Here is a 25,535-nt window from a genome sequence, read left to right on the forward strand (position 1 = left end):
TTTTCTTGGCACAATTTTTTTTGATACTTACTAAGTATTTGCTTTTTTTAATTTTTTTTGCGTGCTTTGTGTTTTTTTTAATAATTTTTCATCCCCTAATCCTTAGGCACACAAGAATTTTTTTCGTTTTCACTATACAAATATTGATAATTTTTCTTAAGTTTTCTCGATTAAAGATATAGAAATCCTTTTGATTTTTTTGTTTAGATTTCCTTGTCTGGAAGAAAGGAAAAAGAAGGATCTGCCTCATGTGCCGCATATGGTGGCACCTTCCTTTTTCTTTTTTAAGAAATTTTTTTGTTGGTAAACCACTTTCCGTGGTAACCACTTTTTTATATAAAATAATATATTTCCACTGCGCACTTTACACTTACCTCGCCATTATTTTCATTTTTATACTCAGTTGAGCAGAGCTCACAGAGTATATTAAGTTTGATTGGATAACGGTTGGTTGTACATATATAAAGGAATCGAGATAGATATAGACTTCCATATATCAAAATAATCAGGATCGAAAAAAAATTTGATTGAGCCATGTCCGTCCGTCCGTCCGTCCGTTAACACGATAACTTGAGTAAATTTTGAGGTATCTTGATGAAATTTGGTATGTAGGTTCCTGAGCACTCATCTCAGATCGCTATTTAAAATGAAAGAAATCGGACTATAACCACGCCCACTTTTTCGATATCGAAAATTTCGAAAAACCGAAAAAGTGCGTTAATTCATTACAAAAGACAGATAAAGCGACGAAACTTGCTAGATGAGTTGAACTTATGACGCAAAATAGAAAATTAGTAAAATTTTGGACAATGGGCGTGGCACCGCCCACTTTTAAAAGAAGGTAATTTAAAACTTTTGCAAGCTGTAATTTGGCAGTCGTTGAAGATATCATAATTAAATTTGGCAGGAACGTTACTCCTATTACTATATGTACGCTTAATAAAAATTAGCAAAATCGGAGAAGGACAACGCCCACTTTTAAAAAAAAATTTTTTTTTAAAGTAAAATTTTAACAAAAAATTTAATATCTTTACAGTATATAAGTAAATTATGTCAACATTCAACTCCAGTAATGATGTGATGCAACAAAATACAAAAATAAAAGAAAATTTCAAAATGGGCGTGGCTCCGCCCTTTTTCATTTAATTTGTCTAGGATACTTTTAACGCCATAAGTCGAACAAAAATTAACCAATCCTTTTGAAATTTGGTAGGGGCATAGATTTTATGACGTTAACTGTTTTCTGTGAAAAGGGGCGGAACCGGTTGATGCCACGCTCAGTTTTTATACACAGTCGTCCGTCTGTCCTTCCGCATGGCCGTTAACACGATAACTTCAGCAAAAATCGACATATCTTTAATGAACTTAGTTCACGTGCTTACTTGAACTCACTTTATCTTGGTATGAAAAATGAACGAAATCCGACTATGACCACGCCCACTTTTTCGATATCGAAAATTACGAAAAATGAAAAAAATGCTATAATTCTATACCAAATACGAAAAAAGGGATGAAACATGGTAAGGTAATTGGATTATTTTATTGACGCGAAATATAACTTTAGAAAAAACTTTATAAAATGGTTGTGACACCCACCATATTAAGTAGAGGAAAATGAAAAAGCTCTGCAGGGCGAAATAAAAAACCCTTAAAATCTTGGCAGGTATAACATATATAAATAAATTAGCGGTATCCAACAGATAATGTTCTAGGTCACCCTGGTCCACATTTTGGTCGATATCTGGAAAACGCCTTCACATATACAACTACCACCACTCCCTTTTAAAACCCTCATTAATACCTTTAATTTGATACCCATATCGTACAAACACATTCTAAAGTCACCCCTGGTCCACCTTTGTGGCGATATTTCGAAACGGCGTCCACCTATAGAACTAAGGCCCACTCCCTTTTAAAATACTCATTAACACCTTTCGTTTGATGCCCACATTGTACAAACAAATTCTAGGGTCACCCCTGGCCACCTTTATGGCGATATCTCGAAACGGCGTCCACCTATGGAACTAAGGATTACTCCCTTTTAAAATACTCATTAACACCTTTCTTTTGATACACATATTGTACTAACAAATTCTAGGGTCACCCCTGGTCCGCCTTTATGGCGATATCACGAAAATGCGACCACCTATACATCAACCACCACTCCCTTTTAAAACCCTCATTAATACCTTTAATTTGATACCCATATCGTACAAACACATTCTAGAGTCACCCCTGGTCCACCTTTGTGGCGATATTTCGAAACGGCGTCCACCTATAGAACTAAGGCCCACTCCCTTTTAAAATACTCATTAACACCTTTCGCTTGATGCCCACATTGTACAAACAAATTCTAGGGTCACCCCTGGCCACCTTTATGGCGATATCTCGAAACGGCGTCCACCTATGGAACTAAGGATTACTCCCTTTTAAAATACTCATTAACATCTTTCATTTGATACCCATATCGTACAAACGCATTCTAGAGTCAACCCTGATCCACCTTTATGGCTATATCCCTAAATGGCGTCCACCTGTAGAACTATGGCCCACTCCCTCATAAAATACCTTTAATGCCTTTCATTTGATACGCATGTCATACAAACACATTCCAGGGTTTTCCTCGGTTCATTTTCCTACATGGTTATTTTCCCTTATGTTGTCACCATAGCTCTCAACTGAGTATGTAATGTTCGGTTACACCCGAACTTAACCTTCCTTATTTGTTTTTAATTATTATTTTTTTTTTATTAATTATCACAATCACCCAACATGTGCATGCATTTTTTTACATTTACAAACCGGAACTGAAGGTTCCATGAGGTGATAATATATAACAGTACAGAAGTACATAGAATAGCGTTTTTTGTTTGCTCTTTATTTCTTCATTCTTTCAGCTCCCGCTGCTACAGCCTTGGTACCTGGTCTGTAGATGAGCGTGGGGAGATGAGTAAGTGAATGGTAATAAAAATAAAAAAAATAAATGTAAGGCGCGATAACCTCCGAAGAGATCTAAGGCCGAGCTTCTCTTCCAATTTGCGTCGTGCTCCTCTTGATTTTCCCTACAAATTGGCCGGACGGGACCTACATGCTTTATGCCGACTCCGAACGGCATCTGCAAGGCAGATGAGTTTTCACTGAGAGCTTTTCATGGCAGAAATACACCCGGAGCGCTTGCCAAACACTGCCGAGGGGCGACCCCGCTTAGAAAAATTGTCTTCTAATTGAAAAACCTTATTTCTAAAATTTTGATGTTGCTTTGCCCGGGAGTTGAACCCAGGGCATACGGTGTGATAGGCGGAGCACGAATGTGAATGGTAATATCTATATAATATTGTAATAATCAGAGCCAGATTAACACTCAACGTGGCCCTAGGCAACCATAAATTTGGGGGCCCTTTTTTCACGTCCGTTCTCTTCTTTTTTCGATTAAAAAAATACAAACTTATATCTTTCATAAACATTTTATTGTCACAATGTAATAATATCAATAAAATTACTATCTACATTTTAAACATGTCGTTTTCTACATTTGTTTTCGGCAAATTCATCAATTATATCATCAATATCGATTTTGTTCAATAAATCTGACTCAATGCAAAGTATACTTAACATCTCGAGTCGCTCTTGTCGCGTTGTAGCTCTTTCAGCAGCTTTCTTTTTAATTGCGAGAAGAATCGTTCGGCAGAACAACTTGTGATCATTAATGTTAAAAAAATCCTACGAGCTAGGTACTAGGAAGTACATCGGCTAAGTGATCTTCCATTAGAATCTTATACAAAAGACTATCAGTGTATCTGGAGTTCACGTAACTTTGGAATTGTTTCATTTAAATGAAAAATTATTCCAAATCTCTAGAATAACACGAACTAAGTTATTTATAGCTTCATGGAGGTCTCCATCACTTAGAGAAAAGTTGATGAGAAATGCAAATCTCTCTGAAACTTCCATATACACTTTCGCACGTCATTTGATTTCACTGTGAAGATTGTCGATGATTTCGAGGAAACCTTTTGTGCTAAAATCATCGCGAGGCGAAAATTCTACTTCTGGAGCATCCCTGCAAAAATCGTTGGATCATGTGGTCCACTGGAGTACTTACCATTGTACTCCACTGTAATGCAGCAATGGACCAACTCATATTTCTACACGAACATATTGTAAGCCGATCATTGCTTGTTTTTAACGATTGTAATCACTACACGATGTTTATTGGACTGTGGGTACTCCATGGATTACTCTGATGTAATGCAGAGCTGGAGTATATGGTCCAGTCCTAGGACATCGCAATGTTAATTGGACCATATTTTTTGTATGAATTATGGTTAATTTTGGAGTACTCGGTTGGTCCATAGCGAGTACTCCATACATGCATGCATGGAGTACTCGCGTTTTTTGCAGGGATTTTCGTCATTAGGTTGTTTTTTCTACGACGAGTACGTCTTACGATTTCTGTATAACCTACGCCAAGTAATAATTGTTTTGTTTTTTCCTCGAAATCATTAAACTCTTCACGGAATGAAACTAAACTCTCTTCTAGCGATCCGTACAAAAAAGCACACGTTTGCAAATCTGCTTTTTCACTTTGCAATGACTTACTCACTGAACGGATAGCAGTCAAAATAAATGTACCAGTGTACATTTTGAGATAATTCTTTTTTATTATTCAATATATTCTCCTTTCACTTCAATACACTTCTTTGCATGCTAATAAAATTTGTCAAATGAGTCGGAAATGTCCTTTTTAGGAACCTTGTCTAGTTCGTCGGTCATCGCCTTTTGAATGCAGTCAATTGAGTTATTTATTTGAGTAAGAATTATTTTCAGTTCTGATTATATTTTTCTTTCACTCTCTAGAATTTTATGTTTGTAAGAAAATTTTAGAAGCCTTTATTATTTTTCGGAGGCCCCGGCAGCTGCCTACTTGTTAATCCGGCCCTGGTTATAATCTCTCTTTTTATGTTTTTTGCCTAACACACATTCGTATGCACATATTTAGTTGATCGCTTTAACTATTGCTTATGCCCCTATTACGGTATACAACTCAACTTAGTTGGGTTGTAATTAAAACAACTCAACTTTCAGACAACTCAACTCCTGTTTGGTATTACGAATTACAACTTATTTCAGTTGAAGTTGAATTGGTGCTGCCAACTTCAGAAAGTGATAATTTGACAGATAAGTGAACAGCTGATCAATTTGTGGCGAAAATTTAAGCATTTGCAGAAGTGATTTTGTTATTACAAGATAATATATGATATGAAATCTATTTTAGAATGGCGAAAATGTTGGTGATTAACATGTCGCGAATACGGAAAACATTCTCGTGGTCATTCCAATCCATTGGAACTACCAAGCACCAAGTAAGAAAATGTTTAAGTGACAAATGATGAACTTCAAATGAAGTTATTTTGCAGATTTCAAAGGAAGCATTTTACTCATTACTAAACAAAATTAAGGACCATTTCCGCAAACCGTTTCGAGGGAAGGCTGTACCCCTATTTAAAAATTATGCGCCACATTCAGATTCCTTACTGATTATTGTTTGATTAAAAAATGTTTAACTACCGGCTTTAAATTTTTTGTTTTTGTAACTTTTTATGAGCCCGTGCACCATCTAACTCTTACAAAGGTGGTATCAAAAGACGCGTCTCGATCTCCGTTTTTAGGATTCGAAAGCGGAAATTAAAAATTGTATTTCTGTCGCAAAATATTTACAAAAACCCACAAAATGCCCGAGGGTCCGAAATATGAGGCCCGATCCACGGTTTTTTTTTTGCACAGAAGATCTTTCTGTGTTGGCGGCCTTTGGCCGCGATTTGTAATAATAACCCTGGGTAGGTCCAACGACTTTCTGCATTAATGTGTACAAAAAATCTGGCAAAATATAACCACATGAAAATTTGTACCGAAATGATATGATAGAAATTAAATTTTTGTTTTCGGATTCTTAAATCGGAGGTCGAAACTCGTCTTTTGATACCAACTTTGAAAATTTTTCTTAAAAATTAGGTGGTGAACCGTCTTCTAAAACGATAAATTTTTTCAAAACAACTGCAAAATTGTATGAGACAACTGCTAGTAATCAGTTGTAAGATTTTGACCATATTTTGACGTCTTTGACAACTACACTAACACAACGTTGTAAACGGTAATGCCACAAAAAGTTGTTAGACTAGACAAATCAACCGACATTTTTTTTTGACAGGTTGAGTTGTAATCTGTAATACCAAATTGCGAAATTTCAACCCAACCAGAGTTGAGTTGTAAACGGTAATAGGGGCATTAATATAAGTAAGAAATAGTTTTTTTTTTGTAAAGGGTGTTCCCTTCGGAGAGTATTTTCATTTTTTTGTTAACTATATGATCTTTTTTTAAACTTTGAAAATTATATACTGTAATTTCTGTATTGTATTGTATTGTATTGTATTTATTTAATCACATTAGTACATTAAGACATTAAAATCTTTTAAGAGTACAACAACCAGGTATTACAATTGAATTATAAATTTGTATATGAAGCAAAATATGCTTAAACGGTAATTTAAGTTACATAAATGAGCAGATCAAAAAATATAAAACAAAAACGAGTATAAGAAAGTAGTATAGAAGAAGTATAGAAGAAGTATAGAGAAGTAGTTTGAAATTATTTTAGATAGCCAATTTAAGTTTCAAGATTAGAAAAGTAGCTGTAAAGAATACGTCTATAGTTGTTTTGGTCTAGAGAGTTTCTCACAGAAGCAGGGATTGAATTCCAGAGACGCGTGGTGTCGACAAAAAAACAGCCTAGTCGAAGGTGCATAATTAAAAATAGGTATGGATAGAGTGCATGAGCGGAGAGACCTATTAAATACGATTTTATTATACAAGTATGCCGGTGTTTTTGTTAGGATCAGGCGAAACAGAAAAATGCAACTCCTTGCCTTCTGATAATAAGACAGGTTACAGCCCAGAAGTCTAGATCTCCAAGCGGATATATGTTCAAACTTATGTAAGCCATAGACATACCTAGTGACATAATTAAAGGCAACCTCCATTTTATGGGTAGATCTTGAGTCGTGGTTATTGTACATCAGCTCCGAGTATGTAATAAGGGGTATAACGAGTTGGATGGCAAGCTTTCTTTTGATATGTAATGGCGTAAAAGGCGCAGACTGTCGCAAACTGCGCAGAGTCCCACACACCTTTCCTAGCACGGAGTTGATATGATCAGTCTCAGTAAGACTAGTATTCATTATAACACCAAGGTTTCTAACTTGACTAACGGTCTTCACCGTATCGGTCCCAATACTTAGGTCAGGTATTGTAAGATTTGCGGTACTTTTTCTGGCAATGTGCAAAACAAATGATTTAGCTGCGTTTAGACAAAGTCCATTTTTATTCGCCCAACGTAAAATAGCAGATAAATCGTTATTTAATTTAAGGCAGATATCATGCATATTGCTAAAACCATCGGATAAATAAAGCTGAATATCATATGCACGCATACTTACAAATTCGCAGACATAAAATACATCATTCAGGAAAAAGACTGAAAAGCAGTGGACCAAGTATGGACCATTACTGACAAACTGATACCTGTCAAACAAATAACTTTCCATCAACCTCCGAGCGTTACTGCCAAAACCAAAATAATGATGTAGCTTATGACATAGTGGTGTGTGATCGACTGAGTCAAATGCTTTCGAAAAGTCAAGCAGACACGCGTATGTCATCAAGTATTTTTATCAAAGCTGTTGACCAGCTGTGTTTAGCTCTAAAACCTTACTGACTTGGCGAAAGTAAGTTGTGTCCGGTAACATGCGAGTTGATCTGTTCAGCTAACAGGCTTTCAAACACTTTAGATACCACTGGTAAAATACTTATGGGCCTAAAATCTTCCGGAAAGCTTGCTTTATTATTTTTGGGGCAGGGTCGAACATTAGCTACTTTCCACAGTTCAGGATAGCATGAGCTCGTAATGGCATAGTTGATGATGTGAGTTATGCTGCTTATTATATATGACAAAATTATTTTGACGAATTTAATCACAATTCCATCCAACCCAATTGCATTGGTTCCAATTTTATATATGCACCTTATGACTTCAGGTTCCGACACCGTACAAAACTCAAAGATAACAGATGGATAACGAGCGGATACGCAAGACGAAACATTCACAGGGTTTGAGGTACGCACAGGACAATTTACGAAGGCAGTGTTAAGCACATCTGGGCTAAGGGTACATTCAGTGGGAGCCTTACCACACACACGTAGGTTTTTTAGATTTCTCCATTAAACGTTTGCGGGGAGATCTGGGTTCAGCCGCGCTGAAAAGAACTTGAGCTTTTCTATTTTAATTATTTTAGTGGCATGATTCGTCACATTTTTATAAAGCTCCAAATCCACCTCACTCCTTTTTCTCTTCCAGTTCCCATACGCTGTATTACGTGCTTTAATAGCAGCCAGAACATTATTATTAAACCATGGACATGATTGAGATTTTACTTTTCGAGTTCGAACGGGAATGTGCTTGTCATAGGCCTCCAATATTTTGCTATTAAGGAAATTGAGTTTTTCATTAACAGTAGACAAATACCAACATCCACTCCAGTCAATACAGACAGATCATAATTTGTAATTTCTGTATCTTTTTTTTTTTTTTTTTTGTTTTCTTGATTGAGCGTAGCTCAGAATAAGAAATAATAGAATTTAGATTTATCATTACAGATCATTAGTATATAAGCTAATAATGTGAATTTGCGAAAATAAACTTTTGTAAGAGGAAATGCGTTACTTTGAATTTATTGGTTGAAACAGTGTCCGAAAAAATGCAGGCTCTTTAAGTTTTCTTTTGTGTTAGTGTGAGTGTTGCCGTTGTGGCGCACTAGGAATGAGTTAGGTGTTGCAACTTACTGACGGACGACGATTTACATACGGACGAACGTCAAAAAAAGGGAACTGCACTCGGTTATCGGAGTCATAGTGGAGTTCAAAGTTGTTCATGTTTCATGAACAAGAGGGGTGGAATGACTCCAACTGACACGGACGGTTTTCTCCCGCTTGCTTTCTTCCCCCTTCTTTCTCTTTTTCTTTTACAGGTCCCTATATTTTTCTCATCTAGGCTTGATATCCATAATTTAGTGTTTGTGACTGTGGGTCGAGTAATGTGGCAAGAACCGCGCCTTAATGCTCACAAGCATCAGCCGGGCTACCACCATGCCTTCCCGCCACCCTTCTTGCCACGGGTCTATCAGTTACATTACATGCTATAGAGAGAATAAGAGAAAGACAGAAATAGAAAGGGGTTAGGAGGCCTTGAATAATCCCGCGGCAAGTAGGCTTGTTGTAAGAGGCGACTAAAATACCCAATTGATTCGAGGGCTTGTGTAGCACAACCCTTTCAAGGGCATGCCTGCGCAATTTATAGCTTTTGCAACACAATTGTCAAGCGTATTGCGCGAAAGATTGAAGCCCACCGTGTACCGACTGATTGGACCAGATTTGCACTCTGCGCCAAATCTTGGAAAAGCCGAGAAAACAACTTACACATATCACCTCTTCGTCCAGCGGGTTAGGGGGTTTAGAATATACCCGCGGTAGGTATGCCTGTCGTAAGAGGCGACTAAACTACCAATTTAATTCAAAGGGGTGTGTAGCGCAACCTCACCTACCCGTGACAAATCCTGTTTCATTAACAGCCGAGCCACTGGCGACCCCTAACTCCTGATGGATCCAGGGGTGGGAGGGCGGTATGGCCTAGAAGGCTGCATGTGCTCCCACCAAATCGTTCCCGAGATGGTCGGGCTAGTACCTTTATCGTGCTTGTTACCGGAACGTACCGGATCTGCATCCGGCAAAGGACCATCAACATCGATAACACTCTCCAAGGCCTTCGGGGAGTGTCCTTATCGCTACAACAACAACAACAACAGCAGCAACCCCTTCGTCGATTTTAAAGCCGCCTGCGACAGAACAGCTGCCCATATGCCTTTATGTCTGAATTTGGTTTCCCCACGAAACGTATACGGCTGTCCAAAATTACGTTGAAAAACACCATCAGGCAAACAGAATTGAGAAGGATCTCTCCGAGCCATTCGAAACTAAACGAAGTTTCAGTCAGGTTGACTCCCCAACGTGTGATTTCTTTAGTTTGATGGTGGAAAAAATAAAACATGCTGCAGAACTCAACCGCTCTGGAAGAATATTCTACAAAAGCGTGCAATTACTGACGTATGCTAACGACATAAATATCATCAGCCTGAACAACCGCGCCACCGTAAGTTCTGCTGCCTCCAAACTGGAAAAAGAAGCGGAAAAGATGGGTTTGATGGTGAATGAGGACAAAACGAAGTACCTGCTGTCATTAAGCAGATTCGGCGCATTTGCGTCTTGACAGTCATAATTTCAAAATAGTATAAGCCCGAAGTTTCGTTCTAAATTTCAGGTCTCTGGGTTATTGGGAAAATCCTTATAACTCGAAAGCAAAATTTCCAAGCTCGGGCTATTTTTTGAATTTACACGATCCCTGGACCACCTAGCGAAAATAGTTTTCCCTCATGTTGCATTGTCCGGACAGTTACTAGCTTGACGGAAAGTTATTCAAATAACGGTGGCAAAAAGTGGATGTTGTAAATGGACTTTTTAAATATCTCGATCCGTGTCCAATATGGAGTTCTCTCTTTTGGCTAATTATTATAACATGATTGGCGGCCGCCGTGGTGTGATGGTAGCGTTATCCGCTTACCACACCGGAGATCATGGGTTCACGCCCCGAGCAAAGAAACATCAACATTTTAGAAACAAGTTTATTCAATTATCAGAAAATTTTTTTTAAGCGGGGTCGCCTCTCGGCAGTGTTTTGCAAGCTCTCAGTGAAAACTCATCTACCTTGCAGATACCGTTCGGAGTTGGAATAAAACAAGTACGTCCCGTCCCGCCAATTTGTTGGCAAAATTAAAAGGAGCACGACGCAAATTCGAAGAGAAGCTCAGCCTAAAATCTCGTCGCAGGTTATCGCGCCTCACATTTATTTATTTTTTTAAATTATATATATTTAATTTTTTTTTTCGTGAAAATACTGAAGTATGGAATCTTACATTTGATTCCAGTTAGAGAACCACAAGTTGATAATTAAATTTTATGCTTTATGATTCTATGATTCTCGAGTTGAGGCACTGTTTCGAAACAACCCTTGAGATTTTAGAAGTATGCCTTGTTATCAACATGAGCTCTAATTTACTCAAGCCCAAATGTTTGTTGGGTATATTCGACGCCATTTCGAAAGAACTCACCGCAGAATAAGTTTAATCGAAGCTTAACTGAGTTGAACTTGTACTGAAAAGCCGGGCCTAAGTCAAACGGAGCATTTAGTATATAGTTAGAGATTTCATAATTACGTAATGCTTATGCTACACTTCAGCCATTTAAAATACGCTGATTATGTTAACCCACTTAAGTTCGAGGTGTTTGTTGCTCAAAATGTATTGCACTTTTCCCAATTCTAGATTTGTGACAGTGTACGATAGAGCACGTTAGCAGTTTGCAAACAAATAAAACTAATTAACTGCACGCTTTGTACACATCATAAAAATTCTAAGAAAATGTTGTTTTTAGAAGTTTTGTTGTTCTTACTAATTAGGTGTTTAGAATTTTGGCACACATTTTCAGCCGAAAACTTAAACTAAAATGAGCCGAGTGTTGTATAACTCTAACCAGGGCCGGATTAACCCTCAACGGGGCCCTAGGAAACCATCAATTTGGGGGCCATTTTTTTACGTCCTTTCCCTTCTTTTTTGAATTAAAATATACAAACTTACATCTTTCATAAAAATTTTATTGTCACAATGTAATAATATCAATAAAATTACTATCTACATTTTAAACATGTCGTTTTCTACATTTGTTTTCGGCAAATTCATCAATTATATCATCAATATCGATTTTGTTCAATAAATCTGACTCAATGCAAAGTATACCTAACAACTCGAGACGCTCTTGTCGCGTTGTAGCTCTTTCAGCAGCTTTGATTCTTTTTAATTGCGAGAAGAATCGTTCGGCAGAACAATTTGTGATCATTAATGTTAAAAAAAAATCCTACGAGCTAGGTACTAGGAAATACATCGGTTAAGTGATCTTCCATTAGAATCTTATACAAATGACTATCAGTGTATCTGGAGTTCACGTAACTTTGGAATTGTTTCATCTCAATGAAAAATTCTTCCCAATCTCTAGAATAAAACGAACTTAGTTATTTATAGCTTCGTGGAGGTCTCCATCACTTAGAGAAAAGTTGATGAGAAATGCAAATCTCTCTGAAACTTCCATATACACTTTCGCACGTCGTTAAATTTCACTGGGAAGATTGTCGATGATTTCGAGAAAACCTTTTGTGCTAAAATCATCGCGAGGCGAAAATTCTACTTCTGGACTTCTGGAGCATATCCGTCATTAGGTTGGTTTTTTCAACGACGAAAACGTTTTACGATTTCTCTATAACCTACACCAGGTAATAATTGTTTTGTTTTTTCGAAATCATTGAACTTTTCACGGAATGAAACTAAACTCTCTTCTAACAATCCGTACAAAAAACCACACGTTTGCAAATCTGCTTTTCACTTTGCAATGACTTACTCACTGAACGCATAGCAGTCAAAATAGAGTTCCATAAAATCAACATGAAACCAAATTCGAATTTTTGCATTTTATTCACGGTACACGTCGCCTCATAACGAGTATCAGTATTTTGTAATTCATCATCAGCAATGACTTCTATAGCCTCTAATATGATATCAAATGAATCGTAAACTGCATGCGTCGCATTCGAATGTGCTTCCCAGCGTGTAGTTGACAATGTCTTCAAAGTTTTCTCATTGTTTATTTTATTTTTTAATACGCCCGAACGATAGGTGGAAGCGGAAAAAAATTATATAAATGTCTGCATAATGGCGAAAAAATCTACAATTTTGAAAATCTAAAGCACAGTCTTCAGTAAGAAACTTTAAAGTTTGATTCGCTAGACCTTCACCAGTATGACCTTCCAACTGAAGAAAAGTTATAAACCTTTTTATGCTCAATCGAGATAGTATAGACTTCCATATATCAAAATCATCCGTGTTGAAAAAAAAATTTGATTGAGCCCTGTCCGTCCGTCCATTCGTCCGTCTGTCCGTTAACACGATAACTTGAGTAAATATTGAGATATCTTCACCAAATTTGGTACACGAGCTTATCTGGACCCAGAATATATTGGTATTGAAAATGAGCGAAATCACGAAATCGGATGATAACCACGCGCACCTTTTATAGACATAACATTTTGGAAAACACAAAAAACTTGATTATTTAGTAAAGAATACACCTAAAATGTTGAAATTTGACGTGTGGGATGATATTGAGACTCTTGATAAAAATTTCAAAAAATTTTTTTAAATGGGCGTGGCACCGCGCACTTGTGTAAAATCAATTTTACAAATATTATTAATCATAAATCAAAAATCGTTAAACCTATCGTAACAAAATTCGGCGGAGAGGTTACCTTTACTATCAGGATTGCTTTGAAGAAAAATTTACGAAATCGGTTAAGGGCCACGCCCACTTTTAAATAAAAGATTTTTAAAAGGGTCGTAGACGAATAAAATAAGCCATATCTTTGCAAAAAAGAGCTTTATATCAATGGTATTTCATTTCCCCAGTGTATTTATAACAACAGGAAAAATTTCAAATTTAGAAAAATGGGCGTGGCACCGCCCCTTTTATGACTAAGGAATTTTCTATGTTTCGGGAGCCATAAATCGAAGAAAAATTAACGGATCGTTATAAAATTTGGTACACAAATTTTCCCTATAGCAGGAAATGTTTCTAGAAAAAATGGACGAGATCGGTTAAAGACCACGCCCACTTTTATACAAAAGATTTTTAAAAGGGTCGTAGACGAAAATAATAAGCTATATCTTAGCGAAAAAAAGCTTTGTATCAATAGAATTTTACTTTCTAAATTAAATTATAACATTAAATTGGAACACTAAAATTTTTTAAAATGGGTGTGGCACCGCCCCTTTTATGACTAAGCAATTTTCTAGGTTTCGGGAGCCATAGCTCAAAGAAAGATTAACGTATCGTAATAAAATTAGGTACACAAATTTTCCCAATAGCAGAAAATATGTCTAGTACAAATGGACGGGATCGGTTAAAGACCACGGCAACTTAGATATAAAACAAGTTTAAAAGGGTCGTAGACTAGAATAATAAGCTAGTTTGTCGGTCGTCGCCTTATGAATGCGGTAATTGAGTTTTATTTATTTGAGTAAAATTTATTTTCAGTTGTGATTATATTTTTCTTTCACTCTCTAGAATTTTATGTTTGTAAGAAAATTTTAGGTCTTTTTAATTTTTCGGGGGCCCCCTAAAATCGTGGGGCCCAAGCAACTGCCTATTCTGCCTACATGTTAATCCAGCCCTGACTAAAACTAAAATCTGAGTAAAGGCTATTGTTTATTTGTTATTCACACCACCCAATTATGTATAAATAGCGGCCACAAATTCAATTTGCTTCAGTTTATACTTAAAAACCGATTGCACAAAATGCGAGTTAATGGCTGGGGTTTTACAACAAACAATGGAAATCCTTCACCTACACTCAAAAGTACTATTGTATTCTACTAGTGTACTAGTGTATTCTCATTCAACGAATGTGGGAGACGTTATGGTGAGATGGTTTAATTTTAACACAAACAATGATTTGTACTGCAGGTTGTTAAACTTATATATGTACACTGAAAGAAATGGTGCCGGTAAAATCAACAAATCGGTTCTGTTGTTCTTGACTTAACGGAGATTCGGTGAAATTGATCGAATTATGGTTAATTCAACCGAGTTCTTTGTCAAGCGAACAAATCAGTTTAGCCATTTAAACAGAAAAGAAATTGTCGCTCTTAAATTAAAAAAATTCTGTAAAATTGACAGATTCCTAATTAATCTAACTGATTTTTCTGTTAACACAACTGATCTTACTGGTCAATTCAACAGCGAACAACAGTCAATGCATTCAAAGAGAATTTACGCTCACTGCGCTCTCTGCTTTGTATTTATGACGATGGTGCCACTTGTTAAAGAAAAGAACACCAAAATAAGAAAACCACCAAATACAAAAATAAACAAATTGGGGAAAAAACAAAAAACCAGTTTTTCAGTTATCAATTCAAAAGAAAAAAACCCCTTTTTTGAATTTACTGTGCATAACACTGCAAAAAATTATGCGATACCGGGGCACCTATTTATCAATACAATTTTGCAACTTCTCCTCGAAGCGAAATGCAAAATTGCGCCCTCTTGTTGCAAAAATTTTTTTTTGACCGCACAGGATTTTTCCAAAGTTAGTAACATTTTGTTCAAGTCTTTACGAATTTTCACTCACGCGAACGAATCTAATAAGATATTAAAAAACATTATTTTTTAATGTTGATGTTTCCGACAACATAAAAGTTTGAGTTGTTTTGGAATCGTTTCATCTTAAAGTGTTACGAGAATTAAACTTGCCGAATTACATGTAAAGTTACTCCAGTGGTGAATTACCTTCCTGCGATTTGATTCTTTACTTTTCTATAACTTACAAGTTCTATATTTAAAATGTTATGTCAAACATTTATACTACAAGTTTTGTTCGAAACAATCAAGTGTGGCAACTCTACATGCGAGAGAAGAAATTGAGAATGAGCTGCAACTGAAAGAATTGAGAATCAGTTTCGTGACTACTATTTTCATTTCTATGAGAAAAGTGAAGTGGCGCGCAGCGAAGTTCAAAACTATAAATTCAATAAATTATAAAAAATAAAATTTGGTGAAAGTGCGTTTAATAAAAGTGTATAATATTTTTGTTTTTTATCGGCCTATTGATAAATGATTCAAGGTTCGATTCGAGCTCAAGGCCGGAACAATAATTTTTTTCTAATGATAATTATTGTTATTTTTTAATTTTTCTAAATTTGAAAAATTGTATTTTGTTTTTGGAATAGTAAGTAGAAAATTTGTCAGACAACCTGCCATAGCTGCGCAGGATTTTTCAAGGGAATGTCAAAACAAAGTAATTGACAATAAACAAATCCAGCATTATCAGTGATATGCAACAGATGGCGCAACACTGAATATACCTTGGTAAAAAGGCATAGAAGTAGGAATTTGTCAGTCAAACAAACCACCGCTGTATAGCTGAATGGTTAGCGCAGCGTGCCTAAAGCGTATTGGTGATGAAGGCTTAGCACCCTTCGAAATAAATCTATCTATCCGCGCAGCTATGGCAGGTTGTCTGAAAAATTTTCTACTTACTATTCCAAAAACAAAATACATTTTTTCAAATTTAGAAAAATTAAAAAATAACAATAATTATCATTAGAAAAAAATTATTGTTCTGGCCTTGAGCTCGAATCGAACCTTGAATCAAAAGTGTATAATGTTTAATGTGTGCCAGCATATTTGATGTACGCCCAATTGAAGTTCGGTTAGTAAGTACATATGTACATATGTACTTATTTGTCCGATTTTTGTTTTAAATTCAAAGAAAATTGAAACATTTTATATCAAATGTGCGTACACAAATATAACTATAATTATAATATAACAATATGATGAAAATTTCTTAAGAAAAAGTTGAAATTAAGTTCTTGAAACCGACGCCAATGGGGTTCGCTAGAGCATGTACTAACGCGTGTGTTAATATGTATGTAGCAATCATGCGTATTTATGTAGTCCGTATTTACGTATGTATATATATGGCAATATACTTTCGTACAAAGCTGTCGATGGTAATTCGGAACAAGTTTTGTTTATTTGAATTCAGATTTAAGTTATTATTATTTTAATTAATATTACTAAATATAGAATAAAATCATTAGAAATGAAATGTACTTATGTGTAATTTATATAAATAAAAAACTACGTAAGTTTAAATATATGTTTATCCGGCTTTTATTTTTTCCACAGGTATTAATGTCATATGAACAGCAAACTCTGTTGATGTAAAAGTTTACGTTATTAATCTAAAAAAAAACAGAAGTATCTGTTATTTCAATAGATTTCACTGGTAGTGTCATTTTGACAATAAACTCTGTTAATTTAACAGTTTTCACTGATAATTTCAAAAGAACAGAAATCGCTTTCATATTAACAGTTTTGATTGGTATTCCTAGAGCGACAGTAATAATTCTTAATTTAACAAAACTATGGGTAAAATATAATGAAACATTTTTTTTGGTTTATTTGACTACTAAAACGGTCAATTAGGAATCAACGATTTGTGCGCAGTTGATTCAACATCTTGTTGCGATGGATAAAAATTGACAGAAATTTCGGTTGAATTGACCCGTATTTCGATTGATTTTACCAGTCTTTTTCTTTCAGTGTATGCTATGGAGATTCTGGGGCACCGGCCGTTGTGGATGGAAAACTTTGTGCGGTCACATCACAAAATGAGGAATGTAACCACCGCTATTATCCGACTATCTTTACAAATATAAATGATCCAGGTGAACAGGAGTTCATAGATGATGCGATGAGCGATGATTCTGAAAGCGAAAACTAATAAATCAATCAATTTTTGTGCATAAATACTTACATTGTTCATTTTAGTGTATTTTTAACACGATCAAACTTCTCGTGAATCTTTAAAACCGACATTTTTACTGTTGGAAAGGCCCAAATTTCTACTGCATAGAACCTACTAAAAATTTACCCAGATAAAGATAGAACTAATTTATTACAATTCTTGCTGTACAACAAGAAAATAGCCTCACTGCGCAGGTATTTTTAAGTGTTACATAGTGTAATATCTATTTTTTTATATAACCGATTTTCAATTTATTAAACAGTTTTAATTGCTTTCGGATTTTTTTTTACGACATTATTTTGATTGCGTTTCTTTTTGAATTGGTTTACACCCACGCAAGCATATACTAAAGCAGTCACTTGTGTGCAAAAGCTCGTAAGTGGATGTAATTTGCAAAACTTCCTCTTTGCATTTTTTTTTCTGATCTTTTTTTGAGATTTCTTTTAAATTAATTACAATACAAATTTTTAAAATCATTGAAGTAAATTACATTAGCAAAAAAAAAACAAAAAAAATTGTCTGTGGAAATTATTTTTATTTTTTTATTAAATGAATTAAGTTGTTGCTTTTGCAAATGTAACTTTCTGATTCCGCTTTTGCACACAATTTTATTTATTGAGTTTTATTAATTTTTATGAAATTAATATTTTTTTATCATCAAGGTTCAAAAATATTATGAAGTCAGTTTTTTTAGACGAATTTTACATGTCATCTGGTCACAGTACTGAATTTTATTTAATTTAATTAATATTTCTTTTTTTTCACTTTTTGCGTTTGCACTTTTTTATTTTTAACATACTTGCGCGATTATTTTTCATTTTATTAATTTCACTATAAGTATTTTTTTTTTCACCGAAATAAAAGTCAAAAACTAAAAGAAAACCTAAATATCAAAAACATCAAAACTAAAGCTCTTTGATCTTGGTTATTCGATCAATGCCCTAGTAACTGAGTACCCTATATGTATTGTTGTTGTATATTTTTCTCCACTTTCAGCTTCATACGCCGTCTTTCGTACCAAACCCAGTTGACAAAAGCGAGGTGAGTTCATGCTAATGTGACAACATATAGATACCACAAACACATATATTTATTTTTTTGATAAATCATCGTACACATGTATGTACATATTTAAAAGAGCTTGAATTTGTATGCAAATGCTTGTGGTTAAAGGAACATTAAGCAAGATCAGATTTTTGAAAGCTAACTTATAGAATCAAAGTGAATAAGGATAAATTAGTTTTTTACTTTTGAAATAAAATAATTGGAAATAACTTTTGTGGGGGTAAACTGTCAATTGTTGAGTCATAGCCACCTTTTCATAGGCCTGGTCACATTTAATGTTGACCAACCCTTTTGCGCAAATACAATGTATGTATTTAATTGTACAAACCTTTTGCTTCCCATTGTGCGCATTAAAAATATAATAACAAACGATCTTGTCTTGTTGCTTGCTAATAAGCGAATCAACTAAGCAAAGCGATGCCTCAAGTGATGTGCGCGATTATCGCGCTCTAACACATCTGCATTTCCAATTTGCCGATGCCTGCTTTACAACCAAAACTTTATTTATAGATTTGGATTCCAAATAAGAGCGAAAAAGGGACCTGCACATAAAAACAGCAATTAGAAATAATATATATGATATGTAAGGCTAAACTTATTCTTTGTTGGTGCAGGTGTTGCCCTTGTGGCAAGTTGCAAGGTGAGTTGGGACAGTAGAGGGGCATGCACTGAAGATTTAGTGAAGGACGTTTGTCAGGCACTGGGGAACAGCATTCGGTTGACGGAGCCATAGTGGAGTTCAAGGCTGTTCACTTCTTGTGAATAGAAGGGGTTGCAAGGCTCCAACCTGACACGGACAGTTTATTTCTCCCGCTTTTAGCCTATCGCCTTTTCTTGTTGTTTAACAATCTAGGCATGCAGTTTTTTTGCTATATAACAGTGGGAAGTATACATGGCAAGAACAGCGCCCCAAAGCCGACCGGTATACAACCATGTCTAGCCGCCACTTCTCCTCTCGCAGAACAAGCGGTTATGTAACAGATTCTGAATTAAATAGCGGTGGCAAGAATCCATATGTTGTAAATGGACTTTCGAGATATCTCGATCCCTGCCCAATATGGAATTTCCTTTTTGCTAATTATTATAACCTGACATGGCGGTCACCAAACATGTGGTGGTAGCGTGCTCCGCCCGCCCACCACACCGAAGATCATGGGTTCACGCCCCGGGCAAAGCAACATTAAATTTTTAGAAACTAGTTTTTCAATTAGAAGAAAGTTTTGTAAGCGGTGCAACCCTTCGGCAGTGATTTGGTTAGCAATCCGAGTGTATTTCTGGCATGAAAAGCGTCTCAGTGAAAATTCATCTGCCTTGCAGATGCCGTTCGGGGTTGGCAAGGAGCACGACGCAAATTATAAGAGAAGCTCGGTCTAAAACATTTTCGCAGGTTATCGCGCTTTACATTTATCATAAATAGAGCCCAAAGTTTCCTTCAATGTTTAAGATTTCTGGGTTATCGGAAAGTTCCCAAAAACACTAAAGCAAAATTGCCAAGTTCGGACCATTTTTTTGAATTTTCACCGTCCATAGACGGCCCAGCGAAAACTTGTTCCCTTTATGTTGCACTGACATGTGATTTTGAAGAAAGTTCTGAGTTTGAAGGATCTAGCTATACTGGAAGTTACTCCAATAGCGGTAGCAAGATTCCACATGTTGTAAATGAACTTTCTAAATACCTCCTTAATATCTAGATCCCTGTCCTATCTAGAAAACTCTTTTATCCTAAATATTACAACCCAATAGAGCACAAATCATCGCTCAAAGTTTCAGATCTCTGATTTATCGAAAGTAAAAACCCTAAGTTCGGTAATTTTTAGAATATTCACGATTCCTGGACCACCAACCAAAGTTTTTTTCCCTCACGATAAATTGTCACCGGGTTCCGATGTGGGTTCTAAGTTTCAAGAATCTAGCTCTCTAGTAAGTTACTCAAAAATGTATTGCAGGAGTCTCTAACTTTGTATGGAAATTGGCGGAAAACACATCAAACGAAACTAAAATAAAGGTAGTAAAAATAACCTTGAGCTGGGGCCGGTTTCAAAAAAATACGAATTATGCGCTAGGACTGAACCCTTTCACGTGAAAAAGTACTAATACTTGCAATCATCGCATCGGATGACAAGTACGTTTCGGAAACAATTTCATAAGACTACTGTTCACGCCGTTAGGCTGAACGATCAATATAAAAGACTCACTTCTTCCTAGACGACCCATACATACTAAATCCCTAATTCTTAATAATCGAAAGTTTCATAAACGACCCGATCTAATGCAAGTATTCTGTTAAGCAGTTACATTTTCTCTCAAAAGAGTAATGCCCAAACGGCACCATCAACCGTGGCTTTGGTTCACTTTTCATCCAACAGAAAATGGTATACGCAATACTACGGCACTATAACATGATTTCTAGCGCGTGGCCTTTTTATAAGCTGTTAGGCCACAAAATATGGGCCACGATATTTCGATAGGATTTGGACTCAGGAAAAAAGTTCCACTACGCATACCCAAAAAAATAATTTTCGAGCCTGCAAAATTTCATTTTTTTTACTTTTTTTCGACTTTGATTTTTAGGGTTTTTTTCATGACTTATTAAAAAAAAAAAAAAAAAAAAAAGATTTGAGGATTTTATTACGACTGGATTTTCGGTACAACTGCCGCTGCATGCTCACCAAAATGTAGATCCTGATCGAACGTCACACCCAATATTTTGGGGTGTAAGACAGTCGGTAGCGTAGTGCCTTTGACATGGATGTTCAAAATGGAAAGCAGGCCGTGTTTATCGATGAGACAAATTTTAATTTATTTTTCCGCCACACCTGAGGACGGTCTGAAGTAGGTCAGAGAGCCATTCAGTTACTTTCCGCTGCCAGAGGTCCCAACATCCATTTAGTTGGGGCAATATCAGCTTCTGGAGTGGTGTCGATCGCCCGACGGAGGGTCTCATTCAGGATGGACACATGTGCTGCATGGGTCTGGACAATTTTTCAACGTTGGGAGGAGCAGGGAAACTACCTAAATCATTTCGTTTTAGTGTGCCACAACGCTCCATACAATTCCACAACCGAGGCAGCGGCAGCTTGTGCTTTAAATGGCCAGGTGGAAGTTCTGCGTTTAGCAGCCTACTCTCCAATGATCCACCCCAGACTATTTGGGAAAAATAAAAACGTATGTGAAAGGACAGATAACAATACCACAGACAAATAGGCAGAATCATGCGGAGCAACGGCTGCAATATTTGGAGCAACTGGTGGATGAAGCGAAAGTAACAGTAACCGGAGGAGGCTGTGCTAAGGCGGTCCAGCATGCAGCATAAAAAAAATACAATAGCCTACTTGAACACATAGTGATCGGCGGCGGCGGCAGGCATAACGCAAATGTTCTATGCGGACTGTTTTTCCAATGTAGCGACGAAAATGCAGGCAATGGCACAAACGCGCATCACTCTAGCTCAACTACGATCTGGCTACTGTAACAGGTTAAACTCTTACCTATGTAGAATCAACACCGACATACAAAATGTATGTACTGCTTGCAATGTGTCCCTACATGACACCAACCATCTCTTTGACTGTATTGTGGAACCAACGCCTCTAATACCCCTCTCATTATGGTCCACCCCTGTTGAAACAGCAAGTTTCCTCGGACTCCCGTTAGAGGACATTAACGACAATTTGTGATTGGGCGCACCTTTTGGATGGGCGAAGCACTGGTACAACAACAACAACAACAACTGGAACGTACCGAATCTACATACGGCAAAGGACCATCAACATCAAAAACACTCCCCAAAACCGTCGGGGAGTGTCCTTACCGCTACAACAACAACAAGGTAAAGAGCGTACTTATATTATGGAAGGCACATGTTTCATTGTTAATAACGTGAGATATGCCGAATATGCTCCTGATTGGAACTTGTTCTTCTCGCGTTCTTCTCAATTCATAAGAAACGAGAGTTCGCAAATATCTTCAACTATAGCGGAATCAGCCTGCGCAATACTACTAATGAGATTTCATCGTGTGTATTGTGCGCCTTCAGACCGCATAAATTTACTCTCTGCCATATTTTCCTGATACATCAAATCCTCAAGACTCAAGATATTTGGTACGCAGTAGATCTTTGTCAAATTTAAGCAATCTTTTGACAGTATGCAGTATGCATGTATGTGTTTATCTCATTTTGAGTTGTTGTTGTTGTAGCGATAAGGTTTCTCCCCGAAGGCTTTGGGGAGTGTTATCGATGTGATGGTCCTTCGCCGGATACAGATCCGGTACGCTCCACAATTCCACGCACAGCACCATTAAGGTACTAGCCCGACCATCTCGGGAACGATTTGTATGGCCAACTTAAACCTTCAGGCCATCCTTCCCTCCCCCCCAGAGCCTCGTCTGTTAGTGAAACAGGATTCGCTGCGGATAGGTGAGGTTGACAATTGGGTTTGGAGAAGCTATATATTGCGCTGGCAACCTGAAAGGTTGCGCTACACAGCCCCTTGAATCTGGTATTTTAGTTGCCTCTTACGACAGACATACCTACCGCGGGTATATTCTGACCCCCTAACCCGCTGGGGGAATAATTTTGAGTTCGCTGCAATGTTTATGCGACTTTGCTAGATGACTTGAGCACGTTCCAATCACTACATTAGATTCTGGAAGAACCTTTCCGACTCATTCGTATTTAAACGAGGCTTCAAACACGACGATTCCTTTTCGTGGAATTTCTTTCACATCAAGATCCCACGAATTCTATCTTTATACATGCCCTTGGAATCGTGGAATGTGTTGAAAGAATATAAAATAGTCTTTGCAGTATTCGAGAGAGCAGAAAGATATATTATCCTTCCCGGAATGAGTATAGAAGAAGATTTAAACTGTACGAGCTTTACATACATAGGAATCGCTGTGTAGATCATGTTGCCAGAAGGAAAATAACTTCAACTAAAATTTAAAAAAAGGGTAAGTAAGATTTAGTGCTGTTGTTGTTGTTGTTGTAGCGACAAACACCATTAAGGCACTAGCCCGATCAACTCCGGAACGATTTAATATGACCACATAAAACCTTCTAGATCTTCTCGCCCACTCACCACCACCTTTTAGAAGCTATAAATAGAAGCAACCCCTTTAATCAGTTTGGTATTTTAATCGCCTCTTTCGACAGGCATACCTACCGCGGGTATATTCTGACCCCCTAACCCGCTGGGGGAAGAAGAAGATTTATTGCTCTCAATGGTCTTCAGTTAAGGCAAAGGAGGAATTACTGATCATTATTACTATTCTTCGCTTACCCCATCAGCCAAAAACAAGTTTCTGTATTGTGTAATAATACTCTGTTCGATCTTTTCTAGCACATTCATTGGGTGTCTGAAAATACAAAAAATACATATATATTAGCATGGGAGATACAAATTGTATATCTTTTTAATTTACCTTTTTCTGTCCAAAATCCATTGTTTAATATTTATAAACTTCGTATATTTTATTTTGTCCAACTCTAGAAGATAATTTATAAAGGGCACATACTTTTCCAAGCTATCTAATTTCTCATCTATCCTTTGCTGCATTTTGGCCTGCAATACAAAAAAGAGATTTTTTTATTAATTGCAAAAAAGAGATTTTTTTATTTTTGCAACATTCGACTAACTCAAGACCATCTTATAATAGCTATTGTTATTTTCCTTTTTAATTACTGTATTTTATAGGGATGTGCGATTTATCGATTAGGTTAGGTTAGGTTTAAGTGGCTTCCCAAGGGCACACATAGGCCTGTGACAATTAGTAACGTTGCGATACCACGAAAAGACATCATTACTTTTCCTCTTGGAGAACCTGATAAAGGCTTCACCGTGGGGTGATGGTAGCGTGCTCCGCCTACCACACCGAATGCCCTGGGTTCACACCCCCGGCAAAGCAACATCAAAATTTTAGAAATAAGGTTTTTCAATTAGAAGAATTTTTTTCAAAGCGGGGTCGCCCCTCGGCAGTGTTTGGCAAGCACTCCGAGTGTATTTCTGCCATGAAAAGCTCACAGTGAAAACTCATCTGCCTCGCAGATGCCGTTCGGAGTCGGCATAAAGCAAGTAGGTCCCGTCCCGCCAATTTGTAGGAAAAATTAAAAGGGACCACGACGCAAATTGGAAGAGAAGCTCCGCCTAAAATCTCTTCGGAGGTTATCGCGCCTTACATGTATGTATGTATGTATATATGATAAAGGCTTCAAGTCCTTGAAGTCATACTCCACGACCTGGCGCTGATTATCTTGAAAGGGGTTCCCAGGAAACGCGGTCTCGCTCCACTTAGCGCAGGACCGTTGCAGACGAGGTGAGTTTACTCACTCGCCAGCGGGTTAGGAGGCTTAGAAAATACCCGCGACAGGTATGCCTGTCGTAAGAGGCGACTAAAATACCAAACTGATTAAAGGGGTTGCTTCTATTTATAGCTTCTAAAACTCAGCAACGAATCCATGAGCAACCGAGGCTCTGCCGACGTCAAGTTCCTCATGGATCTCGGTGGTGAGTGGGCGAGAAGATCTAGAAGGTTTTATATGGTCATATTAAATCGTTCCCGAGATGATCGGGCTAGTACCTTAATGGTGCTTGTGGCCAGAACGTACCGGATCTATATCCGGCAAAGAACCTTTAACATCTATAACACTCCCCAAAACCTTCGGGACGTGTCCTTATCGCTACAAAATAAGGTGAATCGCCGTTTCTTCCTAGTGTTGTTGTCAGCAATATCCTCCAACGGGCAACCCCCCCCCCCCCTCCCGCCGTTTCCTACTCTTCATCCACCATGCAGCACCGACAATAAGGCACTCCTAACCTTCCGGCATACCTACTTATTAGGCAGTGCGCAGTTGGTACTCCTACAAATGTGGAAATTTCATCATTACTTAGAA

At 37.1% G+C, this 25,535-nt stretch overlaps 1 protein-coding gene and 1 long non-coding RNA gene across 8 annotated transcripts in view; one reads left to right on the forward strand and one right to left on the reverse strand.

The window, feature by feature from the left end:
• LOC137239736 (uncharacterized) overlaps nucleotides 1–25,535 on the reverse strand; it is a 169,812-nt gene that overhangs the window by 64,297 nt on the left and 79,980 nt on the right. For all 7 annotated transcript variants that reach the window (XM_067765353.1, XM_067765354.1, XM_067765355.1 and 4 more), the window contains 2 exons: nucleotides 24,068–24,207; nucleotides 23,926–24,001 (listed from right to left, as the gene is read on the reverse strand). In XM_067765353.1, the coding sequence (XP_067621454.1) occupies nucleotides 23,926–24,001; nucleotides 24,068–24,207 (216 nt within the window). The remainder of the gene's footprint in view (nucleotides 1–23,925; nucleotides 24,002–24,067; nucleotides 24,208–25,535) is intronic.
• Nucleotides 13,707–17,580, forward strand: LOC137239741 (uncharacterized). The gene is made up of 2 exons (XR_010949462.1): nucleotides 13,707–14,686; nucleotides 17,374–17,580. It is a non-coding gene; the product is annotated as an uncharacterized lncRNA (long non-coding RNA).

This window comes from Eurosta solidaginis, chromosome 2, assembly GCF_040869045.1.
Source record: "Eurosta solidaginis isolate ZX-2024a chromosome 2, ASM4086904v1, whole genome shotgun sequence".
Taxonomy (NCBI): Eukaryota; Metazoa; Arthropoda; class Insecta; order Diptera; family Tephritidae; genus Eurosta; species Eurosta solidaginis.